Below are 27,979 nucleotides of genomic sequence, written 5' to 3'. Positions count from 1 at the left end.
GCTCCATACCTAGAAATTCAGTGTGACGAATTTAGCCAGAAGAGGATCTTTTATAACAACCCTGATTGTTTTTGGATCTTTTGACCCTGTAAAGGCATAGGTCAGGTTTAGTGGCTTGTGGATTCAGATGGGAAAAGACATTTTTTTATTTCAACTTTCCCAGGAGGCTGCTTGGGAAAAACACAATCTGCCCTTTGGATGTGGGGAATGGGATCAGGCAAAAACGCTCATTTGCCTAGTGTCCTATGGGAAGAATGGTGTTACTACATCCCCAGCTGACCTCTTTTTTTTTTCATCCTCATACTATCTCATGAGCACAGATTCCTCATAGGAAGTGCTGCCTTCTAATTACTGCCTATAACTTTCGGTAACTTACTATAGGAGAAAAGTTAGTATTGTGTATAGGAAAGTTTTTAGTGTGGTGAACTGGAACCTGTATGACTCTTGCCATGACTTCTCTGTTATGTGTGTGCTCAGTTTCTAATTCTTGTACATTATCCAGGGGTGCGGGTGAATGTGCCTGGGTTACTGTGAAATTTGCAGGAGGCAGAAAAATAATTGGAATAAAGAGAAAGATAAAACGCTGGGACTGAATTATTTTTGTCTGTTTTTCTCTTTTAAATATATTTTAATTTAGTTATTTTATTTACTGATTTGTGAGAGAGAGAAAAACATCAGTTTGTCATTCCACTTATTTATGCATTCACTGGTTGATTCCTATGTGTGCCCTGACAGGGGATCAAACCCACAACCTTGGCGTATTGGGACAATGCTCCAACCAACTGAGCCACGTGGCTGGGCTGTTTTTCTCTTTTTGAACAACTGTTTCATTAATCTTAAGACAAAGCTCTGTCTTTTGCATTATGTCTTGTATTTGTGTCTTAGTTGTCTTGGGAGCCTGGTGATTTTTAGCTCTTACAGTATTGTCACCAAAAGTTAAGACCTCAGGACAGAGGTCGGGAGATTGAATACTAACAATCAGATACTTTACTGAGCTTCTGAGGTTTGCATTAAGATAAATGAAAATTCTGCACAACTGTGTTCCAGCTTCTTGGGAAGATGGTTGTGGGTAATGAAATATTATTGCATATTTTGATGTGGGTACCATCTAAAGGGTGATATGGGAGGGACTGATCAGTGACATCAAACTATCACATTGGCATATTCAATATCGGTGGATGGATTCCTGAGGATCAGTAAACTACTTTACACGTTGTGGTTGTATTCTGCTGATCTTACACCTAACCTGGCATTGCTCTGCCTGTTGGTTAGGATGACATCTGACCAAAACTCTGGTCATGGAAACCTGAATCACTTTTTGGTTGTCATGATATGCATGCATCTTCTTGGAAAAGGTGAGCTTAAAAAAAAAAATCTAGTCTGTCCTTCCAAGTGTTTAGTTCAGAGGCCAACAAGCTTCTTATAGCTAGTGGTACAAAAGGGTGTGTAATTAGTGGTTTTTGGGTGAGAGCATTCAGATGTTTTTACTTTTTAGGTGGCTGTACTAGCATTACCTCCAGTAAGCCATGGAAAAGCCTCATTTTAATCCCCTTAGAGCAGAAAATATCATTTCTTTTTCTTTCATTTTAAAGATTTTATGTATTTACCTAGAGGGAGAGGAAAGAAGGGAGGGAGAAGAACATAAATCGGTTGTTTCTTGTATGCCCCCAACTGGGGACTTGGCCTACAATCTAGGCATGTGCCCTGACTGGGAATCAAACCGTCAAATTTTAGCTCCCAGGCCAGCACTCAATCCACTGACTCACACCAGTCAGGGCAGAGAACATCAATTCTGATGGCATAATGAATGTAGAGCTCAAAACAAGTACTAAGGGATTCTCAGATACTGACAACAGATAATCCAGGCTCTGATTAACTTTTCAATTAAAGAAGGTTTAGAACCACAGTAATCTACTCATTATAGAGTGTTTTCCATTTTCAGTAAGGTTGTTTTCTGGTTACAGCTTGAATGGAGGTATTTAACTCCTTGTCTAGCTTTTTAAAGTTCATTTTGATTGTAGAAATGGATTCAGTTTAGTAGTTTTGGCTTCTGTGATTGGAGTACTTTCAGGGTAACAATTAGAATTCAGCAGCCGTATTTTGTTCTTAACACGCACTGTAAATTTTTGGTCGTATTCCACATAGGAAACAAAAACTTCAGGATAGCAGTTTTCAGAATAGGAAACCTGAGAATACCAATTAAGTCAGGGTCATCTTTTATTTTATTTTAATTTAATTAATTTATTTTTGTATCTTTTATTCCTAGAATAAGCCCCCCCCCCCCCGCCACCCCTCCTCCCCCAAAGCATGGTTCAGAATGGTTACAAAGTCACATGTAACTACAGGATTTTGAAGCTACTGGGTAAAATTGCCTAAGGACCCTGCTATTGGTTTTATTTTTTGAATACCAGTTGATCTTCAAATAGATTGAAGCCTAGCCAGTCAGAACTTTCTATCTTTCATAATTTCTATCTTTCTGGTTTATGGTGCCCATGGAAAGGAGAAAGACCACTGTAGACTTCAGTTAAGGTGAAGACCACTCTAATCTTGGAAGAAAGACTTTTAGAAATAACATCATGGGAGGGCCTTTCTGCTTGTCTGTGCAGACTGACTGCTTTCTGACCTGGAGGATGCATGTACACTCACAGCAATTCAGTTGGATCATAAAACTTGATGACTTGCTTTTCTGATGTTTACTGCTTTTAAGTAATCAGTGCTACTTTAATTTATTTTGTTAAAAAATTTTGTGTAATATAATGCAGATAAAAGTTGGGTTTAAGTTTCAATTGGATCTTAAGTTCCTCATCTGCAAAAATGGGGATAATTAAAACCCCAAAAGTCTAATTCATATGGCTAGGTAATAATATATGAAAATCCTTTATAAACCTTATAAAAATCTTGCTCCTCAGAGTCCATGGACCAATAACATCATCATACTTGGAAACTTACTAGAAATACAGAATCTCAGACCCTACCCCAGACCTATTGAATCAAAGCTTGCGTTTTGACAAGACCCTCAGGTGATTTTGTATATACATTAAAATCTGTTAAATGCTACTATAAGAGATAATTTCCTTAAAAGTTTAAATTACCAGGAAGCTGTGGATAAAATACAAAAACTTTTATTTACTGGGTGGAGTTCCTTCAGAATTGAGCTTCCCTGGACAAGAAATTTGCATGCTGTACTTTGCAGCGTCACGCTTTTAGACACTGACAAGATAAAACATTAAAAAGGAACTTAGAAAACCAATTTTTGGTTTTGATTTCTGTAATAACTAATACCATTCTACACATTTAAGATATGTTTTATTTTTTCTTCTGAATCTGGTGGTTACACAGCAGACGGGAACACTCTTACCTTTCTGCACACCAGGAATTTGGTGATTGTATATGCAAGTGCCTGGTATATTTTGTGTTCCACTCTTTCTGAAGGGCGCACCTCCTTACTTTGTTCATTTTGAAGTTGGGGGTGCATCTTTCAAATGATACTATGTCATAGTTTAATTGCCAGTGTTTCCTTTTTAGCAGCATGAAAAATGATTCTGTGTCTCATAAACTGGTGGTATCTCAGGTTTGACAAAACGCAGCTGGTGGAGGCTTGATTCTCTGCGCACATCTGAGAGCCCTAACGGTTTCTTCCCGAGGGGGAAAACGAGATGTGTAGCAATTTTGAAGCTTTGGAGGAGTAGAGGTAAGGGTGGGTGTGCTTAAAAGAAGGCAGAGGTAAAAAATGAAAATTGGATAGAGCACTGCCAAGAATTTAAAAAAAAAATTGCTCTTTATGAGCTGTTTTACTTAATCCTTGAAACAAGCCTTTGAGGTAACTGTTGAATTTATAGATGAGAAAAATGAGGCTTGAAAGGGAAGTGATGGTGCCTGGATTCAAACTTTGTTTTAATTGCAGTTCTTAACCATATTGCTTTCTGTTATGCCATACTGGCTTGTTTATTAGTTGAGTTCCTTACAATAGGTAACAAACATGTCAGGTTGAAAGAGTAATTCACATGGCTAGTAATTTCAAACTTTAACCCATTTTTAAATATTTAAAAAAATGTATTAATTTTTAGAGAAGGGGGAAAGGAGAGAAGGAGAGAGGGAGAGAAACATTGATGTGTGAGAGAAACATTGAGCAGCTACCTCTTGCACACCCCCAACTGGGGACCTGGCACATAATCCAGGCATGTGCCCTGACTGGGAATCGAACTGGCAGTCTTTTGGTCTGCAGGCTCGCGCTCAATCCACTGAGCCACACAAGCCAGGGCCATTTTTTAATAATTTAAAACATTTTTAAAATTACTGGTAGAATGATAAACTGCTGAACTTTATAAAGGAAATTGACATTTCAGTTTTTGGCATTTTGTAAAAAAAAGACAATATATGCAGGATAAACCACTTTTTTTAGTTAATGTTTGGTTTCTGGATTCTGTGTGTCAGACAGCAGATATGTTAAATACTCCTTTTTAAAAAGAGGAGAGGGAAATTACTAATTTTATTAAATGTAACTTCTGCCATATGAAGCCTTGTGATAAGATCACTTGCAATAAGAGAAGAAATTAAATTCTCATTTCTTTGACTTCACTGAGAACTAATAGATATTCCCTGAAATATTCCTCCTGTTATATGAGGCTTTTGAGGAAGCTGAGTCATAAATGGATGCACTATGACCTCTACAATATGTGGTTCTTCTGTCTGTCTGCTCTTCTTTCAGTTCTTTAATATCTAGCAATGGAACATATTCCTCTGCCTCTGTAGATCTAGGGGTCTCACAGAGCCCTTCTTGGTCTCACTCTTGAGATTTTGATTGGGCTTGGCCACTTCATTTTGAGCACTCACTGAAGCCTATATTTGAGTACTACAGGTTTGGGTTAACATTGAAATTCACAATAAAAAGATGCTATTAATCCTTTCTTATCTTTTCTTTCATAATCCTTCTTTGTTTTCTTTCATTTAGCTAATAGACTTTGCCAGTACTATTATGTACTAGGTAATGTATGACAAAAAAGCAAAACGTAAACTCTGCTTTTATGATGTTTATGTTGGACTTAATTACAGTGGTTTTCAGTTGTGACTGCTTATTGGAGTTACTGGAGAACTCTATAACATTTGTGGGAGCTAGTACAGACCAGTTAAGTCAGAAGCTCTGGAATGATTTTTTCACATTTATATCTTCGGGATTTTGCTTTTGGATCCAACTAAGCAGATTTCTTCTTTAACTTAATAAAGTTTTATCAAAATGTAATCCATCTAAAGTAAACAAATCTTAACTGCACAGTGTGACACATGTTTACAAAGGGAACCCCAACCCCATAAAATCACCAATCCAATCATGATACAGATCCACACTTGCCCACCCCCAAAGTCTTCCTTCCCATGCCCTGCCTTCCACTGGAATTCAAACCCTTTTACTCATCATCAGCGATCCTTTCCTTCTTACACTCACCAGCATCCTCCCCCACCCCGGGTCACTGCCAGTGCTTTCAGCTCTGTCCTTCCACATTACAGATGAGACTTCCCCAAGGTTTTAAAAAAAAGAAAAAAGAAGAAGAAAAAGAAGAAGAATCATCTCTGGGAGTGAGCCAGACACTTGTAAATTAAAAAAGTCTAAACTAATCATAGAACCATTGCCCTGGTAGGGTCAGATTGACTATATTCACTTATATTAAAGTTAAACCACTTAATTGGGGCATTTAAGATTTTAATCTTGATATTACAGATAATGTTACGTAAGCAATACCCTCCAAGTGTGTAGCTTTTACTAACGTATTACTTTTGTATAAAATGCATTATTCGTTACAAAATTTTTGCAAGTATATTATTTTCCGGGTGTGTGTAACTACTGTATTTTAAGCAAAATTACTGTTTTAGAGATGAGGAAAACTAAGGCTCAGATTTAATAACCTGGTTAAAGTCCTATGATCAGTAAGTGTTGGTAATTGAAATAGAATGTAGATTCTGTGCAATCTGAGTTAGTACTTTCTTAAATACCATGTAGTTATGGATACCTTATTTTAAATATTAAAAAATAATTTTTTAATCCCATAAAATGTACCAGCCCATTTATACCTCCTGTTCTCTCTCTAGGGCCTTCACATTTCTGAGACCATTTTTATGATCCTGAATCCTGTATTCTCTTAATAATAGACTTTTGACTCTTGTTACCATTCAGAAATCAGACTTTATATCAACTATTTTTTTAAATTTAGGGCTGTTGTTGATATACTGAACTTTTTTCTTTTAAGCAAACTTATATTGAACTATGACCTGTGTATAGAAAAGTGTGTAACTCATAAGTGTTCATCTTCATGAATTTTTACAAAATGAATACACCCATACATCTACATCAAGAAATAGAAGACTCCCTTGGGACCCCCACCTTCAAATAGAAGGAAACAACTGTTCTGCTGAGGCATCAATAACCTACTCAGAGTAGAAAACCAGGTAATATTTTATTTGAATGGACTGTATAGGTGAAACACAGCCCACCCCCAGTGCTACCTTTGAAAACCTAGCCTTTAGCTATATAATTGAGAATGTAAGTATCAGTGGCCAAGTTTCCAGGCTGCAGCAATCTGCTTCCAGACTGGCTGAGAAGCTTCTCAGTAAGCCCTTGTTATGAGTCACTGAGGAAAGATAACACAGCATTGATATGGTGAGCGAGTCTCCCTGTCACCAGATTTCTTGCTTGTTGGTAAAACTTCCTACTACTTCTTTATCCCATTGTCTTCCCATTTTCATCCACAAACCTTGTGAACTCCTTGTGAGAAATTGGAGCTGAGCGTCTCCTCCTAAGCCAGTGACTTGATTTGTAGATTTGTGGAAGGTGACTTAGGCGTGTTAGTTGGGTGATGCTTCTAATACTCTATTACTGACATGGATCATGTCTAATTCATGTAGTTATTTGTTATCTAGATCATATCTCCACCTCTGGGATTCTTATCTAAAGACAGTGGGAGGCTCCTTCTTCTTTTAGTGTTAAATTTTGTAGGAATTTTTTTTGGTTGTACAGTTTTCTTTGTCATAGTTTTTGAACTTCTCCCAGGCACTGTATTTAGTGCTGGGGATATTAAAATGAATCAGCTTCTGTCAGTTTTACCTTTGCAGTAGGTGGGAGCTATTGTCTCTGGACATTTTGAAATAACTTTCTGTCTTCAGAAACCTGTCGTATTCTCACCTCTGCTTTGGGATCTTGGTGTGGTGCTTAATTAGCTGTCACCTACTCCTTTTGAACCACCAGTAATCTTTTACTTTGTAAATTCTGCTGTGAAAGTCATATCTCAATGGCTGCCATATCTGTAATTTATCATCTTGATGCCATATGAAACTAAGTTTATATCCTTTCTAAGTTCCATCTTTTATATATATTCCTTTGTTCATTTTAGCCAAGGCATCATTCTTTTTCTGTGTTGCATTTGAACAGAGAATGATTTTAAAAGTACAGTGGGCTCTGAACTGGTAGTTGAAAAGGGTAAGCATCTCAAGGTACACGAGTCCGCTTTTCTGGCCAGAGATCTTTTTTTTTTCTCCCTCAGCATCCAGAATCTTTTTAATAACAAGGTAGGATCTGGGGTTAGTTTTTGTACCCGCATCTGGCCCTTGGATCATACACATAGGGTTTGGTGTGGCTGTGAGGGGTCCCGGGAGCCTTGCCGAAATGCTTGTACACCTCTTGACCCTTGTGAGGACCAGAAAGCAAGACAGTGCCACAGCCCTTGGGGAATCCGGGGCCAGCTGGTCGAAGGTGAGGATCTTGCCCTGGCCTTGAGGATGCCGCTCTGGGTGCGACTGCTCACATGAAATCCACACACCTTCAGTTTGGGCACCTCCTGAATATACACATCATTGGTAATAGTCCCTACAACCACAGCAGTTTTGCCGTCTTGGCCAGGAAGCTTCATCTTCCAGACCATCGGGAAAGGGACAGGCGGCTGGTTGGTGCGACTTCTGAACAACCTCTTCAGCACCACTTGGTATAAGGTGGTGGTGGTTCGTCTGGCCAGAAACCTGTACAGTTTGACCAACAGCCTTAGGTAGATGTCCTGGCTCTTGGGCTCCTTGCACCCAACATTTTGGTCTTTGTTGTGGCTGATGTCAACTCCCATGATGGCACCTTGACCAGAGATCTTTAAGAACTACTCTGAGAGCATTTTTTAAGTTTTGCATTTGTAGGCCTACCCTTTCACAACTGAGTATCCACTGCTTCAGCCTCCATTATCGATTTCTCCCCAAGGAGACTTGGTTGTGGTAACTGGAAATGCTGTGCAGCAGCTCTCATCTTCTGATCTGATTTCGCCTTTTACCAGGAGCTTGAATTTGATCTAGAGGTATTTGCTTCTTCCTTAAACCAGAAGTCAGAGGTGCGGGACAAGTGAGGTTACCTCTGTCTACTTTTACAAAAACAATAGTTGTTCTTTGGTAAGATTGTGCCAAGCTTTCTGTACCATGTCGTCCCTATACCAAATCTTCTTTTCCTTTTGGAAATCAAGGCACATTAGCTTTATATGTCCAGGTCTTAACGTAGGATGTTGGTAAGAGGAGACAAATTTAATTTCCTTAGAAAACAGGACACCAGCGTACTTGGCATCACATCAGTTTTTTTATGTCCAGTCTTTCATTATTCACAGTTTGAAATACTTCAGAGATAAATTCTGTTGCATCAGTGATTCAATGTAACGTGCTTCCATTTAGTCTTAAAATCTAGTATGGAACAGGCAGACAGATAAACACTGGCAAAAGAATTTCATAGCTAGATTTAATATGCTTTGAAGGATTAAAAAATTAAAGTTAAGGATTATTGGTGAATTATTGATGCCATAGACTGTGAGGTAAAGGGTGGAACTGGGGGTGGTGTTAGTGCAAATTGGCTGGGCATATGTCTCAAAATAAGAGTAATTGAATGGGAATGTTGTCAGACCACACTTAGCTCAATATTTGGAAGTAAGGGAGGAGTTTACATAGGCAGTGGTGAAGTAGGAGATTTCTTTTTGTAGACTTAACATATTCCCAATTATACTTTTAGCTGCCATATCTGGAGCCTCTTAGGAGTTGTGCTATTACATAGAGTTAGATTTGAGAGTAGAGAAGTGGGACCAAGAGATAACAAAGTTTTGGCAGGGCTTTGCACAGAAAGAAAAAAAAATTGGGATGGTGGGACGTTGGGCATGGTTAGATTGTCCTAAACTATGTAACATAAATGTATGTCTGTCTCCCTCATTTGGCAAGAGTTTCTGCAGTGTTCCTGCCGCTGTGTTGTCTGTTAATTAGATTGAAATGTCTTAAAAAGGCACAGACACTATCCTGTTCTAATTAGAACCTAGTATAGTCTGGTGTCCACAGTGGTTGCCCACTATCATTAGTTGATGATTAGTGAAGCTGAAGCTATTTTTTAAACAGGGCCCAAGGGATGCAGACAGTGATGAAAACGACAAAAATGAAAAGAAGAACAAGGGTACGTTTGATGGAGATAAGCTAGGAGATTTGAAGGAGGAGGGTGATGTGATGGACAAGACCAATGGTTTACCAGTGCAGAATGGGATTGACGCAGACGTCAAAGATTTTAGGTTTGTATGTTTTACACTTCTGATTTTTGAATGGGGGTTAGGGGTTTTTGTTTTGATTTATTTTTATTTTTATTTCAGTTTTCCTTTTCCTTCCTTATGTGTCCTTTTTTAAGAATTGGGTCTAGTATAGGCCATACCACAAAGATAACACATTAACTGGTAAGGTTGGATTTTCTAAGAGCAGGCAGTGCCTGGTGCTTTGCCAAAACAACAGACTTTGTATTTGTGGACTCATTTGCAGATTGATTCCATAAAGAGCATTTCATGGTTCTCAAATATCAAAATCACCTGGAATGGGTGCCTTGGGACTTTTCCCAAGTTTCTCGCAAGTCACTATCTTGGGAGAAACCATGGTTACTAATGGCAGTTTGTCATGTCTCTCTGGCATGTTAGACTAGATGGAAAAACAGTTGAGAACTTATTTGAGATTCATAAGCTTCTTTTGAGGTAGGCGGGTCAGGTATCATTTTCCTCATTTTGAAGAACCAGAAATGCAGCTTAAATGATTTTTCTTAAACATAACCCTTTCCATGGATGCACCTCATTCCATCTCTGCTCATTATTTATTTGCAGGTTTTAACCTATAATTTAATATATCCTGTATTAAAATAGCATCATATATTTGTCTTCCATGTTTGGCAAGTAGTTTTCATTTAAGTAGATAACCTTTAGTGATGATATATCATTTAAAAAGTGAAAATTCTTGGTCAGTGATATACAGATAGAGAATTTAATTTTGAATAGTTTTAAGTTAATCTAAAGCTAAGAAGTGTATGTTTGACCACACATATGTATCTTACCCTAATATCTACCAGTGTCAAAATTATAATATATTTTGGATCATTGTTTGTAGAACAATGTTCATTGTTAATATTTCTAATCTAGTCTTTGTATTTTGTCAGTGCAAAGGATTACAGTCTTTTGAAGAAATTTGAGGCAGTTATAAAGAGTTACGTAAAGTCTTTCAGATGAGTTTGGGTAGCCTCTCCATCCTATATCTTAAGCAGCCTGTAGCAGTGTTTTGTGGCATTTGACTTCGGGACAGGTGGTGGTGGTAGGGCTTGTGTGTATAAAGGAACACAACATGAGCTTTAATCTGTATCAGCTGCAGGATTTCTTTTGGAGATGAAATGTATAGAACATAGCCACGGGTTACACTCCTCTGACTGGATTGTAATACAATTCTATATTAGTTTGATTTAGACTCATAGAATCCTACAGTCCTTTTGTGTAGGGTGATTATGTGTCCTAGGTTGCCCAGGACAGTACTTATTTATACCTGTGTCCCAGGATATGTATTAATAGTGCCCCTTTTTGCTCTTAGGAGTGTTCTGGTTTGGATCATAAATTATACCCTCATTATTTTTATTAGAGTTATCTCCTTAGCAGGGACATATCCTAGGTAATGAATTTATTTTTACTATTTTGTAATGGTCTACTTCTTCTGGTTTCTTCGAAGGGAAGAAGAGGAGACAGTTTTAGCATTGACCAATATATCCAGATAACACAGAAGACTTTTTTTTTTTTTTACCTATATAAAAATTATTTTTAAAATAGAATTATTCTCAGATGTGGAACTTCCCCCTTAGAAACTACTTTTCCATTGTTTCTATGTTTAACAAGATGTTGATTATGGGGGCATATTTTATATTTGCTTTTTGGGGTCTCTATTTTCATGGATGCCATAGGTAGTGCTTTTTTGTAGTTCAGTGTTCCTCAAATCTGAGTCTCTTGGTTAAAGGGATTGTAAATTAATAACAGTAAATGTAAATTTAAGGGGTGGGTTGTGGTGGAAAGGCAAGCAACAAAAGAGTCATAGGATATAACATGGAAACAGCATAAATGGTCTTGGTTGTTTTGCAGAAATAGTTTTAAGTATTACTGAAAATAACCTATGTCATGGACATTGCCCTTAAACTTGGCTTGCTGTAGTGTCCCTCCCCACTCAAAATAAGGTTTAATGCCCTTTACTTTCTCTGTTTAGCCGTACCCCTGGTAATTGCCAGAACTCTGCTAATGAAGTGGATCTTCTGGGTTCAAACCAGAATGGTTCTGAGGGCTTAGCCCAGCTGACCAGCACCAATGGTGCCAAGCCTGTGGAGGATTTCTCCAACATGGAGTCCCAGAGTGTCCCCTTGGACCCCATGGAACATGTGGGCATGGAGCCTCTTCAGTTTGATTATTCAGGCACGCAGGTACCTGTGGACTCAGCAGCAGCAACTGTGGGACTTTTTGACTACAATTCTCAACAACAGGTACTGTGTGTGTCTCTGTCACTCTCTCTACTCTTCCTCTAGCCAGCACATGATTTAAGTAACTAAGGAGGGGGGAGTGGGAGGAGGGTGGCTTATTTTAGGCTATTGATGGCCATCCTTTCTTAGCCCAGCAGTGACGTTGGTTTACAAAGCCTCTGTATCTTCACCTCGAGAAACTGATTCCCATGCTGAGGTTGTTGGCAAGAGACCACCCTCCTCTACAAGTACTTGCTTTGGCTCCTACCTCGCCCCAGGGCCTGGAGAGTGGGTGAGGTGATGCTCCCTCTTGTGACACATCCTCTTGGATGCTAACTTATTCTGTCTGAAGAGTCATGTGATTGTGATGCCATTGATTTGTTTTAAAAATAGTAAAAACTCGTATCTACCATTGTCAGGAGTCTAGTGCTAGGTCATCTTACTAGTAATGTCTTAACTGAGTCACTGCACTTTGAAAGGTAGTATGTTTCAGAAGAATTAGAGTTTCATAATGGGGAAAATATACACAAATCAAGAGAAACTCTACAGTGAAATTACTTGGCTCTTTTATTCATAAATCCCTGGAAAATATTGCATGTGTGCCTTCTGGTTTTGAAGGCATGGTATGACTGACTCTAGGGTTTACTGATTCTTCTTTTTTATTTTTTTAAATGAAAATTATGTATCTGAATTATTAAAAGGGGGCTGGTAGCTTCTCAGTCTTGTTAGATATGACAAGTTCTCCTTTGTGGCTGGAAGCCATTTAGTGGGCCTTGAATTTCTGATATGCCTTAATTTTGGATTGGAACATAAATATAAACTTTCAGGTTTGAAAGTTTAACGTCTTATTTTGAAGTTTACAAATGCTTTATCAATGAGGAAATTGGCTTATGGTCTTTGGAGGTCATTTGTGCCGTACTGTTCCTTTAGTTGTCATAAATAGCTGATTTTAAGTGGCTTTTGATTGACAGACTGAAAATAGGTTAGCCATATGAAGTCTGCAGAATGAGATCCCTTCAAAGCAATTTTTCTGATGTGCATATGCTCTGTGCTCATATTAGGTGGATATGTTAGGTTTAATTTCAAACTTTTTTAGTAAGAGTAAACCGAACGTATATATTATTTTTCCTGTAGTTCCCTATAGATAATGCCCTCTTCTTTATAAGAATAGACTTCCTGTGTTTTTTATCATTTTTATAAGAAATAGTCTTTCATGGTTTTGCCCCTTTTCATAATGAATCCTCAAAACAACAGTTTTGCATGAAGCTAGAAATTATTTCAGGTGCTGAAGACGTATTAGACTTAAGAGTATTTTGTACCACACTAGCCAATATAGGTACATGATATTTTTGTGTAGAATTCAATTTGTCCAGCTTAGAAAATTAATTTGGCACTTTCTTTATCTAAATCGAAGTTCATGAGTATAGGCTATTCCTATTCAGTTCCTTTAACCTAGTTAGTATGAAGGAGTTTTATCTGTATATCTGCAATAATGTCAACAGTAAAAATGAAAAAATAATAAAACATTTTCTTTGCCAGAAAAAGTTTCATATGAATTTTTTACCCTGTTTTTTGGTCTGAATTTCTTTAGCAACCTTTAGAACTGTGGCCACTTTTGGTTCTTAGCTTCCGTTCCGAATGGAACCTTTTTGCTTGTTATTTAAGAAATATTTGTCTCCAACCTCTTATTAATGAAAATCTGATTCTTTTTCATTTAGTTGTTCTTTACTTCATACTCAGACTTGGGATTCTCTTTTGATTTATTGATCTCTGGTTTCAAAATTTTAACAGTTTTTTGGGAGGCTGGATAATTATTAGAACTTGAACAACAGAAATGTGCGTTTGCACAGACACAAGCAGTTTCGCATGATCACATCAAACACAACACCTACTCCAACTTATAAAACCCACGTGCCTTCACCAAGAATCCCATTTCAGCAGTTTTTGAAAGTGAACATCATTATTTTGAAAGTTAAACTGTTGTTGGGTTCTGGTGCCCCACACATGTCTTGATTGCTGCAACATGGGGGCATTGGTACATAGAGACCCCACCAGCATGTGATGTGAGCGTGGTTTACCCCTGGGCCCGTGATTCTTGCTTTTCCAAGTAGATTGTTTTACACATTCTGTACTGGGCACCCTAATAGCATGCGTGGGAACCATTGGCTCAAAACTCCTAAGTACCTTCAAGACCTTTTAACCTCCCAAAGGCTGCTACATAAAAAGCTAGTAGTTGTTGAAAAGGAAGGATCGTTATTCTGTTGGAAATTGGTGTTTGTTCTTACATTTTATCCCTCCAGTCTTCCTTACCCTTTTGCTTTTCATTGCATTTTATTCCCGTTTTCATTTCTACTAATTTAAATCATTCTCATTTTTCAGGGTTCAGTGCTGTTACATTTCTTGGTCTCCAAATCAAAAAGTTGTCACGTCTGTTTTGAACTCTGTAGTGCTTTGTATTTTGTTTTAAAAAAAAAGTCACCATGTTCTGCCTTGTGTTATGATTACTTGTCTAATAGCCTTTGCTAGATTGTGAGCTCCTTTCGGGTAAGGCCTGGGCCTTGTCCTCTCTGTATCCTCTGTTTTGCTTTAGTGGACCGAATTTTCAGGGAACTTTTTCTCTTATAATATCTCAGAACACCCTCTCATGGTTAATATGCTTCCCAAAACTAAAATTTGAAACTAGCTTTCTAAGAGGTCTGGAGGCCACTTTTTGAGGCCTAGCATATGTACTAATATGTGAGTCCTTTAGATCTAGCCCACTAGCTTGTGCCTCATAAACAGATAACTAGACCTGTATAATATCCAGGAAATTTACCTCCTGGACATCCCTCAATTGCTGTCATCAAAAGCCATGGTTGGTTCATCAGATAAATGAACATAATTCTTTTGATACCAAAATTTGTGGATAACTTTAGGGGAAATTCCAGATCTTTGGACTGCAGATTATAAACTTCTATTCACATTTTTTGTTCTCACCTCTAACCAAGTATATCTTTCATGAATGAAATGGGCTTCTCTTATGCCATGGCTCTCAGTTTAGTTACTTTGACTCATTTGGTTATTTAAATAGTACAAGGCAGTACTCGATGACAAGTAATAAGGTTATTCATGCCAATGTCCTAGGAACCTTAAACATAGGAGAACAAACTCTGTTCTCTGGGGACTTAAGGAAGAGATAAATCTTGAGCTGTGCCTTGCAAGACGTATTTATATCAGGAAAAGAATAAAAATTCAGGTGGAGAAAATGGTAAAACTAAAGCCTTCAAATTAGAAATTAACAGGTACATACATATTCAGTAGATAATTTAGAGCTGTCAACCTACGTGGTAGTTGACTGAAAAAAAAAGTGAGATTGCATAGATGTTTTGTGTCTTACCGACTTTGGTGGTGCTGCTTTATAGGCAATTATAGGACATTTTAAAGAAGGAACGGCTTAATTATTATGGTTTATTTTTTTTTGTGCTGAGTGTTAGTTTACTAGCAGTTTTAGACATTCTTTTATCCACATTAATCAGTTAACTGTTGACTGTTGTGTCCTTCCTTAGGTTCTGCCCATAGTGAACAGGGCTAGTGTTCATCGTAAGGCTCTTGTACATGAAACAGTTGTGGGACAGCCGAGGAACTGAGTGCTAAATTGGTTGATCAGGGATGCTGATAGACTGGGGGGAGGGCTTGATGATGACCTAGGGTGCCTAGATCTAGCTTGAAAGACAGGTGAAGTGCATATTACTGCAGTTAAGAGAGCAGAGGTGTGGAGATGGAAGTGACCATGGTGTGGTTATAGGCTGACAAGAGGAGAAAGTATTGGTTGGCCAAAAGGTTTGTTTAGTTTTTTCCGTATGGTGGCTCTAGTAAGTGCTTAGTTGTCTTTATCATTGTATTTATGCTTTAGTATTTCAAGAAAGGTAAAATGCACCTGAAACGCAAAAGAAGACTTGTGCAGTGTATCTAGAAGATGCTGTGACCGATTGAACGTGTCAAAAGTGGTTTGTGAAGTTTCTTGGTACTATTGACATTTTGGCCAAATAATTCTTTTTATTCATTCATTCATTCATTCATTCATTCATTTATTTTTAGAGAGAGGGGAAGGGAGGGAGAACGAGAGGGAAATATCTCTGGATTGCCTCCTGCGCAGACCCCTACTGGAGACCTGGGCTGCACCTGCCCTGACCAGAATGGAAACAGCGATTTTTTAAATTGTTGTTCTATTACAGTTGTCCCATTCCCCCGACCCTCCACGCCCTTGCTCTCCCCTGTCCCTCCCACCCCCAAAACAGCGACCTTTTTGCTTTGCAGGATGACGATCAACCAACTGAGCCACGCCAGTCAGGGCACCTTACATGGATACTGAAATCACCAAAAATTATCCCAGTAGTAATGGTTGGAGAGGAAGAATTAAGTGCTAAATCTTCTTAGATGGAAGTCTAGCAACCCGGGGATCGTACACATGACCTCCACAAGGAAGAATTGTGGTGGATGATGGCATAAATTTCAGAGGAGCTAGTGGTTTTACAGAGACAACAAGATGGCAATGAGAAAATAAGATACCCACGCCGTTTTCAAGCTCTGTTGTATATGGAGCGTGGGAGAGAAAAGTCATTAATTAAGAGGGCTACAGGAGTAACTGTATGCGTAAGGGAGAGCCAGATTTCTTAGAGCAAGAAGGTGAAAAAACCATTCAGCATTTGAGGATGCAGAAGACATTACTAGTAAGACCTGAGACCAAGAGGTTAAGTGACTTGTTCAGGGTCACACAACTGCTGTGACTAGCTGAAGATGGAGCCCAGTACTTTTCTACTGCAGGGAGCCACAGCCCTTCCTCCGCAGCTTCCATCTGACGTAATATGGTTGTAGGAACGAAAGGGACCCCAAAGCCTTCAGCTCTGAAAGCGCGAAGCGAAGAACCGCCTAATGTACCGCTTGCAAATCCCTTGGCCAAATAATTCTTTGCTGTGGGGCTGTCATATGCATTGGAAGATGTTTGGAAGATGTTTAGCAGCACCCCTGGCCTCTACCCACTAGAGGCCAATAGCAGGAAATAGCTGACAAAATATCCAAATCAATACAGTTACGTGTGAAAATGAACGCTGTGTCTTATTTTATGGAAAAAACTAAACAGAATTTTTGGCCAACCCAATACATGTAGAAGGGGAAAAGGAGCTAGGTATCTGGTTACAGAGTTAGGTCACAGAGGCCTTGAGAGCCAGGCCTGAGTACCAGACAATATTAATGATTGTGAACATTGAGCCACAGATATCTAGTGTGACACACATCTTTTTGTACATTCTGTCCTTTTATCTTGGCTTTCTTAAATGGGTATCCAAACCTATTTCTTTTTTCTTTTTCCTTTATTTTTTTTCCCTCTAGTTATTTGCTACAGTTTGTAGGGTAGCTTGTTTGTGATTTTATGAGGGAATCTGTCTTATTTCTTTTAAGTCAGTGTTTTGATTTGCTATGGAAAGTTAGTTTCAAAACTGTTAATAACAGCTTATATTGAGATATTATAATATAGAACAGCTTCAAAATATAGAAAAGGCCATTTTCATTTAGTTCGTTACAAACTTAATGGTATTATTTAGTCACTGTTAATCATAAACTTAACTTTTCTAAGTACTTAGTGTAGGAATTCCTTTTTTTGTGTTATGGACCTCTTAGCAGTTACCTGAGATCTACGGGGTGAATTCTCAGAATAATGTTTTAAAATATAGAGTGTAAGTAGGATTACAGAGGAATCCAATTACATAAAATATTTATAAAAATATTGAACAACAAATTTAATGATGTATGTGCTCTATCATGTGATGCATGAAAAAGAGTTAGGTGTATTAACTATAACTATCTTAAGGAGCATACACAAGATTTTGAGATGCCCAACAATCACAGAGTAACATGAAAACATGTGATTTCTGTATCACAAATGACTGTGGTTTGTTGCTTATAATTGAAGGGCACACTAAATTTTGTGAAAATAAAGATAATTTTACCTCCCCAAGTACAAAGATCTGGAGTTAAAATCCCTAATTCAGGGTAGTGTGAAATGCGCATTGATATTTCTGGAGTATTCTCCCTTTTTACTCACATTTTCCCCATATTTTTCTCTCTTCAATCCTGGAAAACACAGTGAACAGTTTGTGTATAGTGTTTGGCACCATTTGTGTTATGATGCTAGAGCAGTATATATTTTTTCATTTTAATAAAGAGCCATACAACTATAATATTTCCATAAGTATATTTTAGAAATTTATTTCTGGGTTTCATTAAATTATAATCCTGTATAGCAGAACCCAAAGCCAGGATTATGTCAGTATAGATTAATCAGATTAATTGTTGATATTCTTTATTTAGAATTCAGTAAATCTCAAAATATCCTGATGTAGCATGTTTTACAAAACTACGTACTGATGTACTAAAACTCGCCTGTTAAGCATGAATTTTAACAGAGAAAAAGACTCTGAAAGTCATAATTGAAATGTACTGTATTTATTCCTTCACAGTCCTAGTCAGATGGGAGAGGAAATTGGCATGCATTGCTTTTGAAAGTGTGGTAGTGATTAAATGTCATTCTTATGAGGCCAAGTGTGTGCATAGTTTTAATATAGGAATTTAATATTCTTGGCTTGCTTTTCAGCTTACAAATGAGAAGATTATTCTATTAGTGTCGTGTATAATCACTGTTAAAATGCTCACATTAGTTAGTAGTTTGGTTGAGGCTTACCTTTTACTGTTTTTGACTGTTGAAATTTTATGATGTGATTTTTTTTCAAAAGATACTTGGAGGAAGGATATGTTCTTTTCCCCCTACCTTATTTAGGTATCATTTATTATGGAATGAGATTTTTCATCTGTTAAAAGAAATGTAAAGAAGTTTCTTTTAAAAAAATTCAGCAGCATGGTTTGTATTGTACCTGTTAAACCAGAAATCACTGTAATCATTAGTTGGTCATTTAACCTGGTTAAGTATTAAGCAGTTCAAATAACTTGGTCTAAAGTGCTCTTTGACCTGGAAGCTTTTAAACAGTAGCAAACTGGTACAAATTTCATGTACTGAGGACTGGCTGCAATACATACTTTTATTAAAAATTTATAGTCCTACCATTGATAGAATTCTTTCAGTGTTTCAAAGGGCTTTTCTGTATGAATCCTGACAACAGCTCCAGGAGGTAGGGCAGCTATTATATTTTTACAGATAAGAAAATTAAGACATCATGGAGCTAAAAGACTTACTGAAGGTCATATTCAGTAAGTTACCCAAATATCTATGTTTTGGTTTCTAGCTCCAGGCTGTTTCTTTTTGGACTTGGTGCTTAGAAACACAAAGCCTTTTGATATGTGGAGTTGACTCACCTTCAAATTCAACTGCATAGTTTTTTCCTACATGGAGATACAGTAAAAAAGTACTCATCAACAACAACAAAAAAATGTTTTTCCTCCCTGTTATCTCTGTGACCTGTGGAGAGCAGTTGGTACTCATGAACTCAGTCGGATTTTAACTTTCACATTGACTCTGAAGTGCCTTGCCTTCTGTTTCCCCCATTCCTGGGCTTCCTTGTTGGGGGTGAGGCTGTAAGAGGTAACTCACAGAAGCGCTATGTCTGTGTGGGGGCGCTCACCACACATAAAAGACTATTCTAAGCTCTTTACATGCATGAATTTTAACACAACAGCTTTGAGTTAGACATATTTTTATTGTCTCTTTTAGAGGAGAAGAGCAAGGCACAGAGTGGTTGTCTTGTACAAAGTCACAAAGAAAGTCAGTGGTGGAGCTGAGATTTGAATCCAGGCTTTCTAGCCCCAGACTGCTCTTTATCCCTCATGCACTATATATATAGCATTGAACTGGTAAAAAAAAAAAAAAAAAGTCAAGGTTGGCGGTATATTTTATTGGAGTGGGGGGGGCGCAGAGGGGGACAGTCTTAACATTTGCTAACTCCATGTGTAGATACTACTCCATATTCTGAAAACTCAAAAATTATTGATGATAACAGTAATGGTAGTAGCTGTATTTTATAAGATGCCTGCTCTAAGTCACTATGTTATACTTTTGAGTGCCCAGATTCTTTTTTCTGGAATAAAAACTCCCGTAAGGGTCTCTTGTAAGGTCATATAGTGGTAGAGAAGGGAGTCAAATCAGATTGCTTGTGTAGTTCCCCAATCTTGAAATAGTTGATATATTTTCCTCTGCATTCAGTCTCTTGAATAATGAATTCTACCCAAATAAATTGTATTCAATAGTGGCACACTTATCATTATACCAACCTTAAAATAAAGCAAACATTTTCCTCCAAATTTCACGGTATTCTTAGGTATGATTAACATGGTTTCTGAAAATCATGAAAATGTTTACAGAGTTCAGTGCTTTGCCCAGCAGACGGCATTTGTATGAGTTTTTCAGGATCCTTTGGAATCCATCACTTACCAATTACCTAATTTTGTTTTGAATACCCTGTATTCCAGTTAATATTGGACCATTTACATAAAGAGAATGCCAGAATTACTGTAATCGTAATCAAATCTGCCTGCTGTAGATGCATAATTTACTTTGTTAATTGTTTACTGTAAAATGCGCTAAAAAAAATAGTTCTCTCTCTAATCACCATAATCATCTGAGATAATATTAATCAACTCTCAAATACAGGAATATATGGGAGTTCTTGTAGGGCCTGTATTTTTTAAAAATTTAGATTATTTATTTTTAGAGAGAAGGGAAGGGAGGCAGAAAGAGAAGGAGAGAAACATCAATGTGTGGTTGCCTCTTGCATGCCCTCAGGTGGGGGACCTGGCCCACAACCGAGGCAAGTGCCCTGACTGGGAATCAAACCGGTGACCCTTTGGTTTACAGGCCGGTGCTCAATCCACTGAGTCACATCAGCCAAGGCTAGGGCCTGTATATTTTAAGTTAAAAGTAATGCTTCCTTACTCTCAAAGTGTGGTAACATGGTGGTTAGAACCACAAACTCACATTATGTGGCATTATTACTTTTATGGTATTCACATACTGTTTATTTATATGTGTATTTGCAGATGCAGTACACATACATATAATGACTTACCTGTAATGTTAAAAACATGAAGCGAGAAGTCATGTGGAATGGCTTTGGCGTATGGTTTTTGCTTAATAAATCAAGAAAACCTCAAGATTTACAGTACATTCTTAAGGGACCATCTCTGTTTTCCATGTCACAACAGTTAGCTAATAATGTACTCAAAACATGTTTGTTGAGTGAAGTGAATTATTTTGTTTACAGCAGGGTGGTGGAAAAGTGGTTAGCCATGAGTAATGTCTCAGATGGTAAATATTTCAAAATGTTTTAGGCTAGGAAAGTTCTGGAGTCCCATCAAAAAGAGAGTAGATACTTAGTGGAACTGTGAGGTGTTTTTATAACCTTCAAAAATTAAAAAAAAAATCAACTTTCCACAATTTTACTTGCTTTTTGCCTCCTGGCGGCCGCTCTTGAATAAGACTGCTTCCTGTTGGTAAGAGTTCTGTGAGACTGTCCTTTAGATAAAAAGAAACGTGAAAGCAGCCTGGCAAAAATCCAAGATCACAGTTCCACATAGTACTCATTAGCTCCCTTCCTAGGAGCGAACAGCTGTTCTGATATGTTTGTCAATATATTCCAGTATTTCTTTTGAAGAGTCGATATTTAATCAATACCTATAAAGTAGTATTATCTTTTTACCGGCATCATAAACGAAACTTTTCGTTACCTTTGAAAAACAACTGAAGTATTTTTGAAATCTCTACATGGTCATTTTTATTATCCTTTTTTTAGACCCTCACTAGAGGATATGCGCATAGATTTTAGAGGAAGAGAAAGCGGGTGAGAGAGAAAGAGAAACATTGATGTGCGAGGGGAACACAGATCAGCTATCTGCCGTGCATGCCCCAACTGGGGAACGAACCTGTAACCGTGTTTTTTAAAAAATGTTGCCTCATTGCTTTACCTTCAGAAGCCATTAAAAATTTATTTATTTATTTATTTATTATTAGAGAAAGGGAGGGAGAGAAACAATGATCAGCTGCCTCTTGCATGCACCCCAACCAGGGCCAGGCCCACAACGCAGGCATGTGCCCTGACCCACAGTCCAACTGGCGACCTCTCTCTTTGCAAGATGACGCCCAACCAATTGAGCCACAAAACCATCACGGCTAACCTGCAACCTTTTGGTGTACAGAATGACTCTCAAACCAACTGAGCCACCTGGCCACGGCTCTCTACATGGTTATTTTTGACATTCATATTGTAAAAGCAAAGACTAAGTTTTACTCTGGCTTTTAGAAAGATAAATATATAGAAAGACGTAAGAGGTGAAGTTGGCGAGCATGTTCAAAAATTCACCTTTTATTTTCTTTTTATTTAAAATCAGTCTACTCATATATTTGAGGCATAGAAGTAGCCAAATCATAGGATCAGATCTTTCCATTGAAAGTTCAGTTGTGATGATAATTAAGCTGAGTTGGGAATGTCTTTATCTCCTAATATCTGAAATAATTGGGTCTCTGTATGAGGACATCTGTACGTAATTCAAGATCCATTGGGTCTGTTATATTATCATCCAGTGATGTCAGCTGAGCTGTTGAAAAGTGCTTTAGAAAGAGCAAGTAGGTTGAACGTCCTTTCTAGGGAGGTTTCTTCAGTAAGTGCTCTCAGTCTGATTCCAGCAAATAAAGATGCCTTCAGTATGACTGCAGAAAGAGGCTTGTCAGGCCTCTGATCTGGAATCAGGTTACTGGCATCCCCTTTCTTTGTACCAGTGCTATTCTTCATGCTGAAGTGTATGAATTTGATTCATTGTTATATCCTTAGTTCCTTGCACAGTGCCAATAGGTTATTATTTATTTTGTAAATATCTTTAGAATGAATGAGTAAATGATTGACTTTATACCAAGATTCTTTGAACTCCTTTCCTTTTCATGGGAACTATAAAAACTATGATGGATCTGAGCTCATAATCCAAGTTTTATTATTAGTAGTTATACTTCTGTTCCTACATATAAAAAAGAGGTATCCAGGAAATTCAGGAGCCCCCCAAAATGGGGCAGTTGTCCAGTTTACTCATTATGATAAGCCATTAGTTGAGGAAGGTATCCAATATCATTTCCGCAAGAAGAGGCAGCCAGAGGACCAAATCAGTACTTTTCATTTTGCTTTCCAAAATATGAGTAGGTGAGGATCAATCCATAGTTTGTGTGGGGGTCTGAAAAGAACTGAAGGGAGATATCAGCACTAGGGGCAGTGTGGTAAGTCATTTCTAGTACCCCCATTTAACTTTTGTGTTTCTTGGATCAGGCGGGCCCCTCAGACCTGTTGACAAGCACTAGGGCATTTGTATGTATGCGTGTGGTTCAAGGACATATAATCCGTGATGTAGTTAGCACATGGGAACTGGATGCATCAAATTGAGGCAGAGGAGGAGGGAAGAGAGAACTGTGAAGCACTGCGATAACCATGTGAATGGAGGAGTGGATGAGAACATTTTTGTTTTTAGTATCGTGCCTTAATGGGGCGTACAGAAATTTTTATTCAGAGATTTTTTTAATGATTCATGAAAAGTTTCTCTAATGTCACCATGTCTTTTTCTGACCTCAGCTGTTCCAAAGACCTAATGCGCTTGCTGTCCAGCAATTGACAGCTGCCCAGCAGCAGCAGTATGCACTAGCAGCTGCCCATCAGCCTCACATCGGTAAGTCCTTAAGCCTGTCGCTCCTTCATTTTCAGTGTGGCCACTATTTTAGGGTGCTGACTGCTTTGAAACCCAGTAGGCTGATTATAAAAGTCCAGACAAGTCCTTCAAAGTGAATGGTTTATTCCTCTCATCCAGTTGTCTCCAGCTACATTCTGTATTTTTGACATAACTTCCAGACCTCAACTGATGAGATTTCTTAGTATCCAGCAATTATTGCTCTATCTCAGCTCTTTCAGGATTTAAAAGTATTTACTCGGGTGGTGACTAGCATCAACTCTGTTGGTAAGGTTGGATGAAATTGATTAAATAATGATAGTTTGTGCTGGGGTCGCATAGACTGTGACTATATCAACTTCTCTTATTAAGCAAGTAGTACCTATAAATCCATTTTCCTAGCAGCATGTATTTTAAAAGTATTCTATACGATTACTTTTTAAAAAAGTAACTTTGCCCTTCTTCTACAGCAGTTGCTTTGCTTTGCATATTTTTGTCTTATTGCCTAGATGATTCCCATCCTTGACCTTTTTTTAAGGTGTCTGAAACAAAGTGCTATAAGTGTAAACAAGTACAAGTAGAAGGTTTTTTCTTTCTTTTTTAAAATGTGTTAAAATGACGTAATTGAAGAGAAAGGAGATTGCCAGCCATGGATTGTGGTATGCTGTGGAAGAAAAAGACTTGCTTCCAGCCTAGATATATTAAAGCCAGGCACAGAGGCCTTTGTCTGGGTTTGTTATTTTACACTTGCAGATAGTTGTCTTTATAAATACACGTTTTCTTTGAGAGAAAAACTGTTTGGAAAATTGTTATAAATGGAAATAAGTCCTTCCTTCATCCTATTACAATGTCCTTTAAATTGTCTGTTTTAGCTTGTTATACTTTTAATTCTTTTAGAAATTGTTCTGAATTTAAAACTGCAAACAGTTTTAATTGTAATTTTTTAGCAAAGTTTAAAAAAAGACAAAAGATAAATGTCACCACACTTGTTAGTATAAATATTATTTATTTAAAATTGTTTTCTTTAGTTTCGACCTATCGTATCTTCTCTTTTTCTTTTTTCCCCTCACCTACCGCCTGGAATGAATAGTCAAACTATGTAGCTATTTGGTAGGGCTGCAGTTTTAGTCAAGTTTGTTTTTACTGACAGGTATGTTTTCAGCAGGTTTAGCTCCCGCTGCATTTGTTCCCAATCCATACATCATCAGCGCTGCTCCCCCAGGGACGGACCCCTACACAGCTGGATTGGCTGCAGCAGCGACTCTAGGTGAGACATTCTGCTGCATGACAGGATTTTTCTCCCTTGCTGAACGTCATTTGTATTGGGCCTGTGTTCTCTGTACTCTTTCAGAAATCCATGTCTCCAGTGGGAATTTCTCCTGACTTCAGTGCCACCTACCTGCCAGCTGGGTAGCTCTGCTCAGCTGTAGCCTCAGACTTGGATATGCCCCAAAGCAAACTAAGTCAGCCACCTCCTGTATAGGTGTTTTTGATCCATAAAGCCACCAGTTGATCATACATATTTTGGGAATTTCTCCCCTTGTCCAGACCTTCTTACTATCTCAAGTTTATCAAAGTTCAGGTCCTTATATGCTTTACCTAGACCTTTGCATTTGTTCTCTTAACATATTCCAAATTTCCTTGCTTCTTCTCCTTCCTCTGCCTCCTAAAAATTGTTCAAGAAAACTGTTTCAAGCACAAACTTTATCTTTTTACTCTTTTGCTTAAACCCTTCATTGCTTTCTGTCTTATGCACCCTAATGTTGCATACAGTAGTTATCAAACTTGGCTGATCATTATAGCCTACTTGGGTGGAGTGGTGGTTTGTTCTTTGGAATCCGTATTATTAATGAGGAGTCATGGCATTCCTGAGGATTAGCAAGGATTGAGGCCCGTTAACGTATAGAGGTCTCTCCATAGCTTGTACATTGATGTCTTGACATATGCATCACTTTCTCCCCCCCAGATTGGCTAGTATTGGCTCATACCATACATTCTAGCAATGCTAAACTGGTTTTAGCTTATTGTAAATGCCATGGTGGTTTAGGTCTCAGTGTCTTTGGACACCGTGGTCTTCTGAGTAAACTCTTTATATTCTTTACTTGGGAAGCTCCTTAGCTGCTATTGCCATACCTCTAGAAAGCCTTCCTTTGCTAACCCTTTCCTATTTTTTCTCTATTACTTATTATTGTTTTATATATATTCTGGGTATTTACACGAGTGGTCTTTTTTCCCCCCTGAGACTGAACTCTTTCAAAGGCAGGCACTTTTGTTATTTTACTCTGGCATAGTTGCTGTTACCTTAGTGGGGTCCTAAATATATGGTAGACTGAATTCAATGTTAGGACAAACTAAGTGTCTTACCAAATAGTCTTTGGGGACAGATCCCTCCAAGTCATATTAATCGTGACTAAATATTATTTTAAGATTTCATTTATTATGGAGCGTATGATTTGCAATTATGAACTCACATTATTTTCTTTAGAATTGTTCATATTTTGGCATGGGGTGTAGTGGGAACATGCAAGTTCCCCTGTTCCCCCTTGGCCTTTGGGGGAGAAATAGAAAGCTCTTCCTAGAAGAATGGTCATTGCTAACTACCATTAATATATATTGAGCCCTTATTATTTGTTTCCCAGGACTTATCCTGAGTGCTTTTGTTTTGTGAGTTGCTGCATGATGATTTTACAGGTTAGGAATTTGGGGCCCTGCGAGCTGTCTTATTTGAGATCACACAATTTAAATGTAGAGTTGGGGGTTTGAATCATACACTTCACTATACTATTGAGTTCACCAAAAAGTCTGTTTAGTTTATTCTGTAAAATAAAGACAGTTTTCATTTTCACCCATAACGTTTATTGATTTGGCTATTTTGAGTATGTTGGCTATTTTCCTCTATTGACTTCTGGTGAATAGAGCCAGGGCGCTGCTAAACATCTTCCAATGCATAAGGCAGCCCTATAGCAAAGTTATTTGGCCTAAATGTCAGTAGTACCAAGAAACTTCACAAACCTCTATTGATATGTTCGATCAGTCACAGCACCTTCTCCATACATATCCTGCACATTTATTTTTTTTGCGTTTCAGTTGTGTTTTTACTTTTCTTGAAATAAAGCATTATATGCAGAAAATATTGCATATCTTATTCCATCTTCAATGTTAAAATGGCTGCACAAAAATTTACCAATTTTGATTTTTTTTAGATGCATACTGATAAGACAGCTGTCACAAAACAATCTAACAAAATTGTTTCAAATTGAGTTAAAGACAACTAAGCACTACTAGAGCCATTCCACAGAAAAAACTAAACTTTTTGGCCAACCTAATATACATCTATGTTCTCTTAAATGATCTTTTCTGTATTTTCCTTATTCTATGTTATTTGAAACAGAGAACTTGTCTTAAGTTCTCCCTGACATGTTGTCTTCACTGAGATCACAGTTTGGTGATAAGCATCTTGCTTTTTGTACTCATTAGCTGAGCCAGACTGAGAATGATTTAAGTGCTTTCATACAGAACTACACTGTTAAATACTCAAACTGTGAAACTGCATATACTTATGGAGTGCTAATCACGTAGGAATTGAAACATACTCGGATGAGTCAAGCTCAGGTAATGATGCACCCTGGGGTAGTTTCCTCAGTTCAGTTGTGGGCCACAAGCTCAGGGAAAGTGGTAGGAATGCCAGTGGAAGAAAATAATTTAAATGTTTATAGTAATAGCAATCTGTGCTCAGTAGAGGTTTGCTTTGTTGGCTTTGGGGGGGACCTTGGCAATATCATTGCAGGTTGCAACCTAACCTTTCAAGGTGGATGTAGTAACACCCTAACACCTCTTACACCCATTTTGCATGTGAGGCAACTAAGACACAGATAGGATCTTTGTAGTATTTCCTCTTTCATTCTTTTCTTTAAATGCCCAAGACCACTTTTCTTTATAAACACTAGCCAGGTAAGTTTGGGGGCAAGCCACTCTTTATCTGGGAAGTATGACTTTTGATAAAAGTGTTTTAACCCATTTGCTTTTTGTTATAATATAAGTCAATTGTAACATAGCTTTTGTAGGCAGATGTGGTGTTTCACAGTGGGGCACCTTACAAACAGTGCTTCTTGTTCTTGGCCAAGCCCCACCGGTACAGAAAGATGCCAAATTAGAAATGTCAGAGCAACATAATTTGACTTAATTGTGTTTTAGAAGCTTAACATGAACAGTAAATATGTACCAATTTATTTTGCCTACTATAATGTGAAGTAATGTTGCTATAGGGTTAATGTCAGAGTAACTATAGTGTATTGGAAACAGCTCTTTGGAACTTCATTGTAAGGTGTGATTATTAATCTAATTGTAAATATTTTAAACTCTGTTGTTTAAGAAAGTTCTAATTGGAGATGTGTTTCAGCAGATTTGAGGAGCTGGCTTTGAGCCTTTGTGTTGGTTGGCAAGTAGGCAGCCTTGATATTTCTTGCTACCTGCTTCAGAAAATTTTGTGGTCTAGATTTCTCCCACATC

General features: G+C 37.9%; 1 protein-coding gene and 1 pseudogene across 9 annotated transcripts in view; one reads left to right on the top strand and one right to left on the bottom strand.

Annotated features, from left to right (window-relative positions):
- Positions 1 to 27,979, top strand: part of PUM1 (pumilio RNA binding family member 1) — a 113,327-nt gene that overhangs the window by 43,310 nt on the left and 42,038 nt on the right. For 8 of the 9 annotated variants that reach the window (XM_090268978.1, XM_090268975.1, XM_090268970.1 and 5 more), the window contains 4 exons: positions 9,391 to 9,557; positions 11,542 to 11,812; positions 23,380 to 23,473; positions 24,621 to 24,737. In XM_090268978.1, the coding sequence (XP_090125104.1) occupies positions 9,391 to 9,557; positions 11,542 to 11,812; positions 23,380 to 23,473; positions 24,621 to 24,737 (649 nt within the window). The remainder of the gene's footprint in view (positions 1 to 9,390; positions 9,558 to 11,541; positions 11,813 to 23,379; positions 23,474 to 24,620; positions 24,738 to 27,979) is intronic. The other variant, XM_090268977.1, reaches the window with a different exon arrangement.
- On the bottom strand, positions 7,568 to 8,099 carry LOC150014506 (large ribosomal subunit protein eL18 pseudogene; annotated as a pseudogene).

This window comes from Furipterus horrens, unplaced genomic scaffold, assembly GCF_987537825.1.
Source record: "Furipterus horrens unplaced genomic scaffold, mFurHor1.1.pri manual_scaffold_3, whole genome shotgun sequence".
NCBI lineage: Eukaryota > Metazoa > Chordata > Mammalia > Chiroptera > Furipteridae > Furipterus > Furipterus horrens.
Note: the sequence above shows the minus strand (reverse complement) of the source record. Positions and strands in the feature narration are given on the sequence as shown.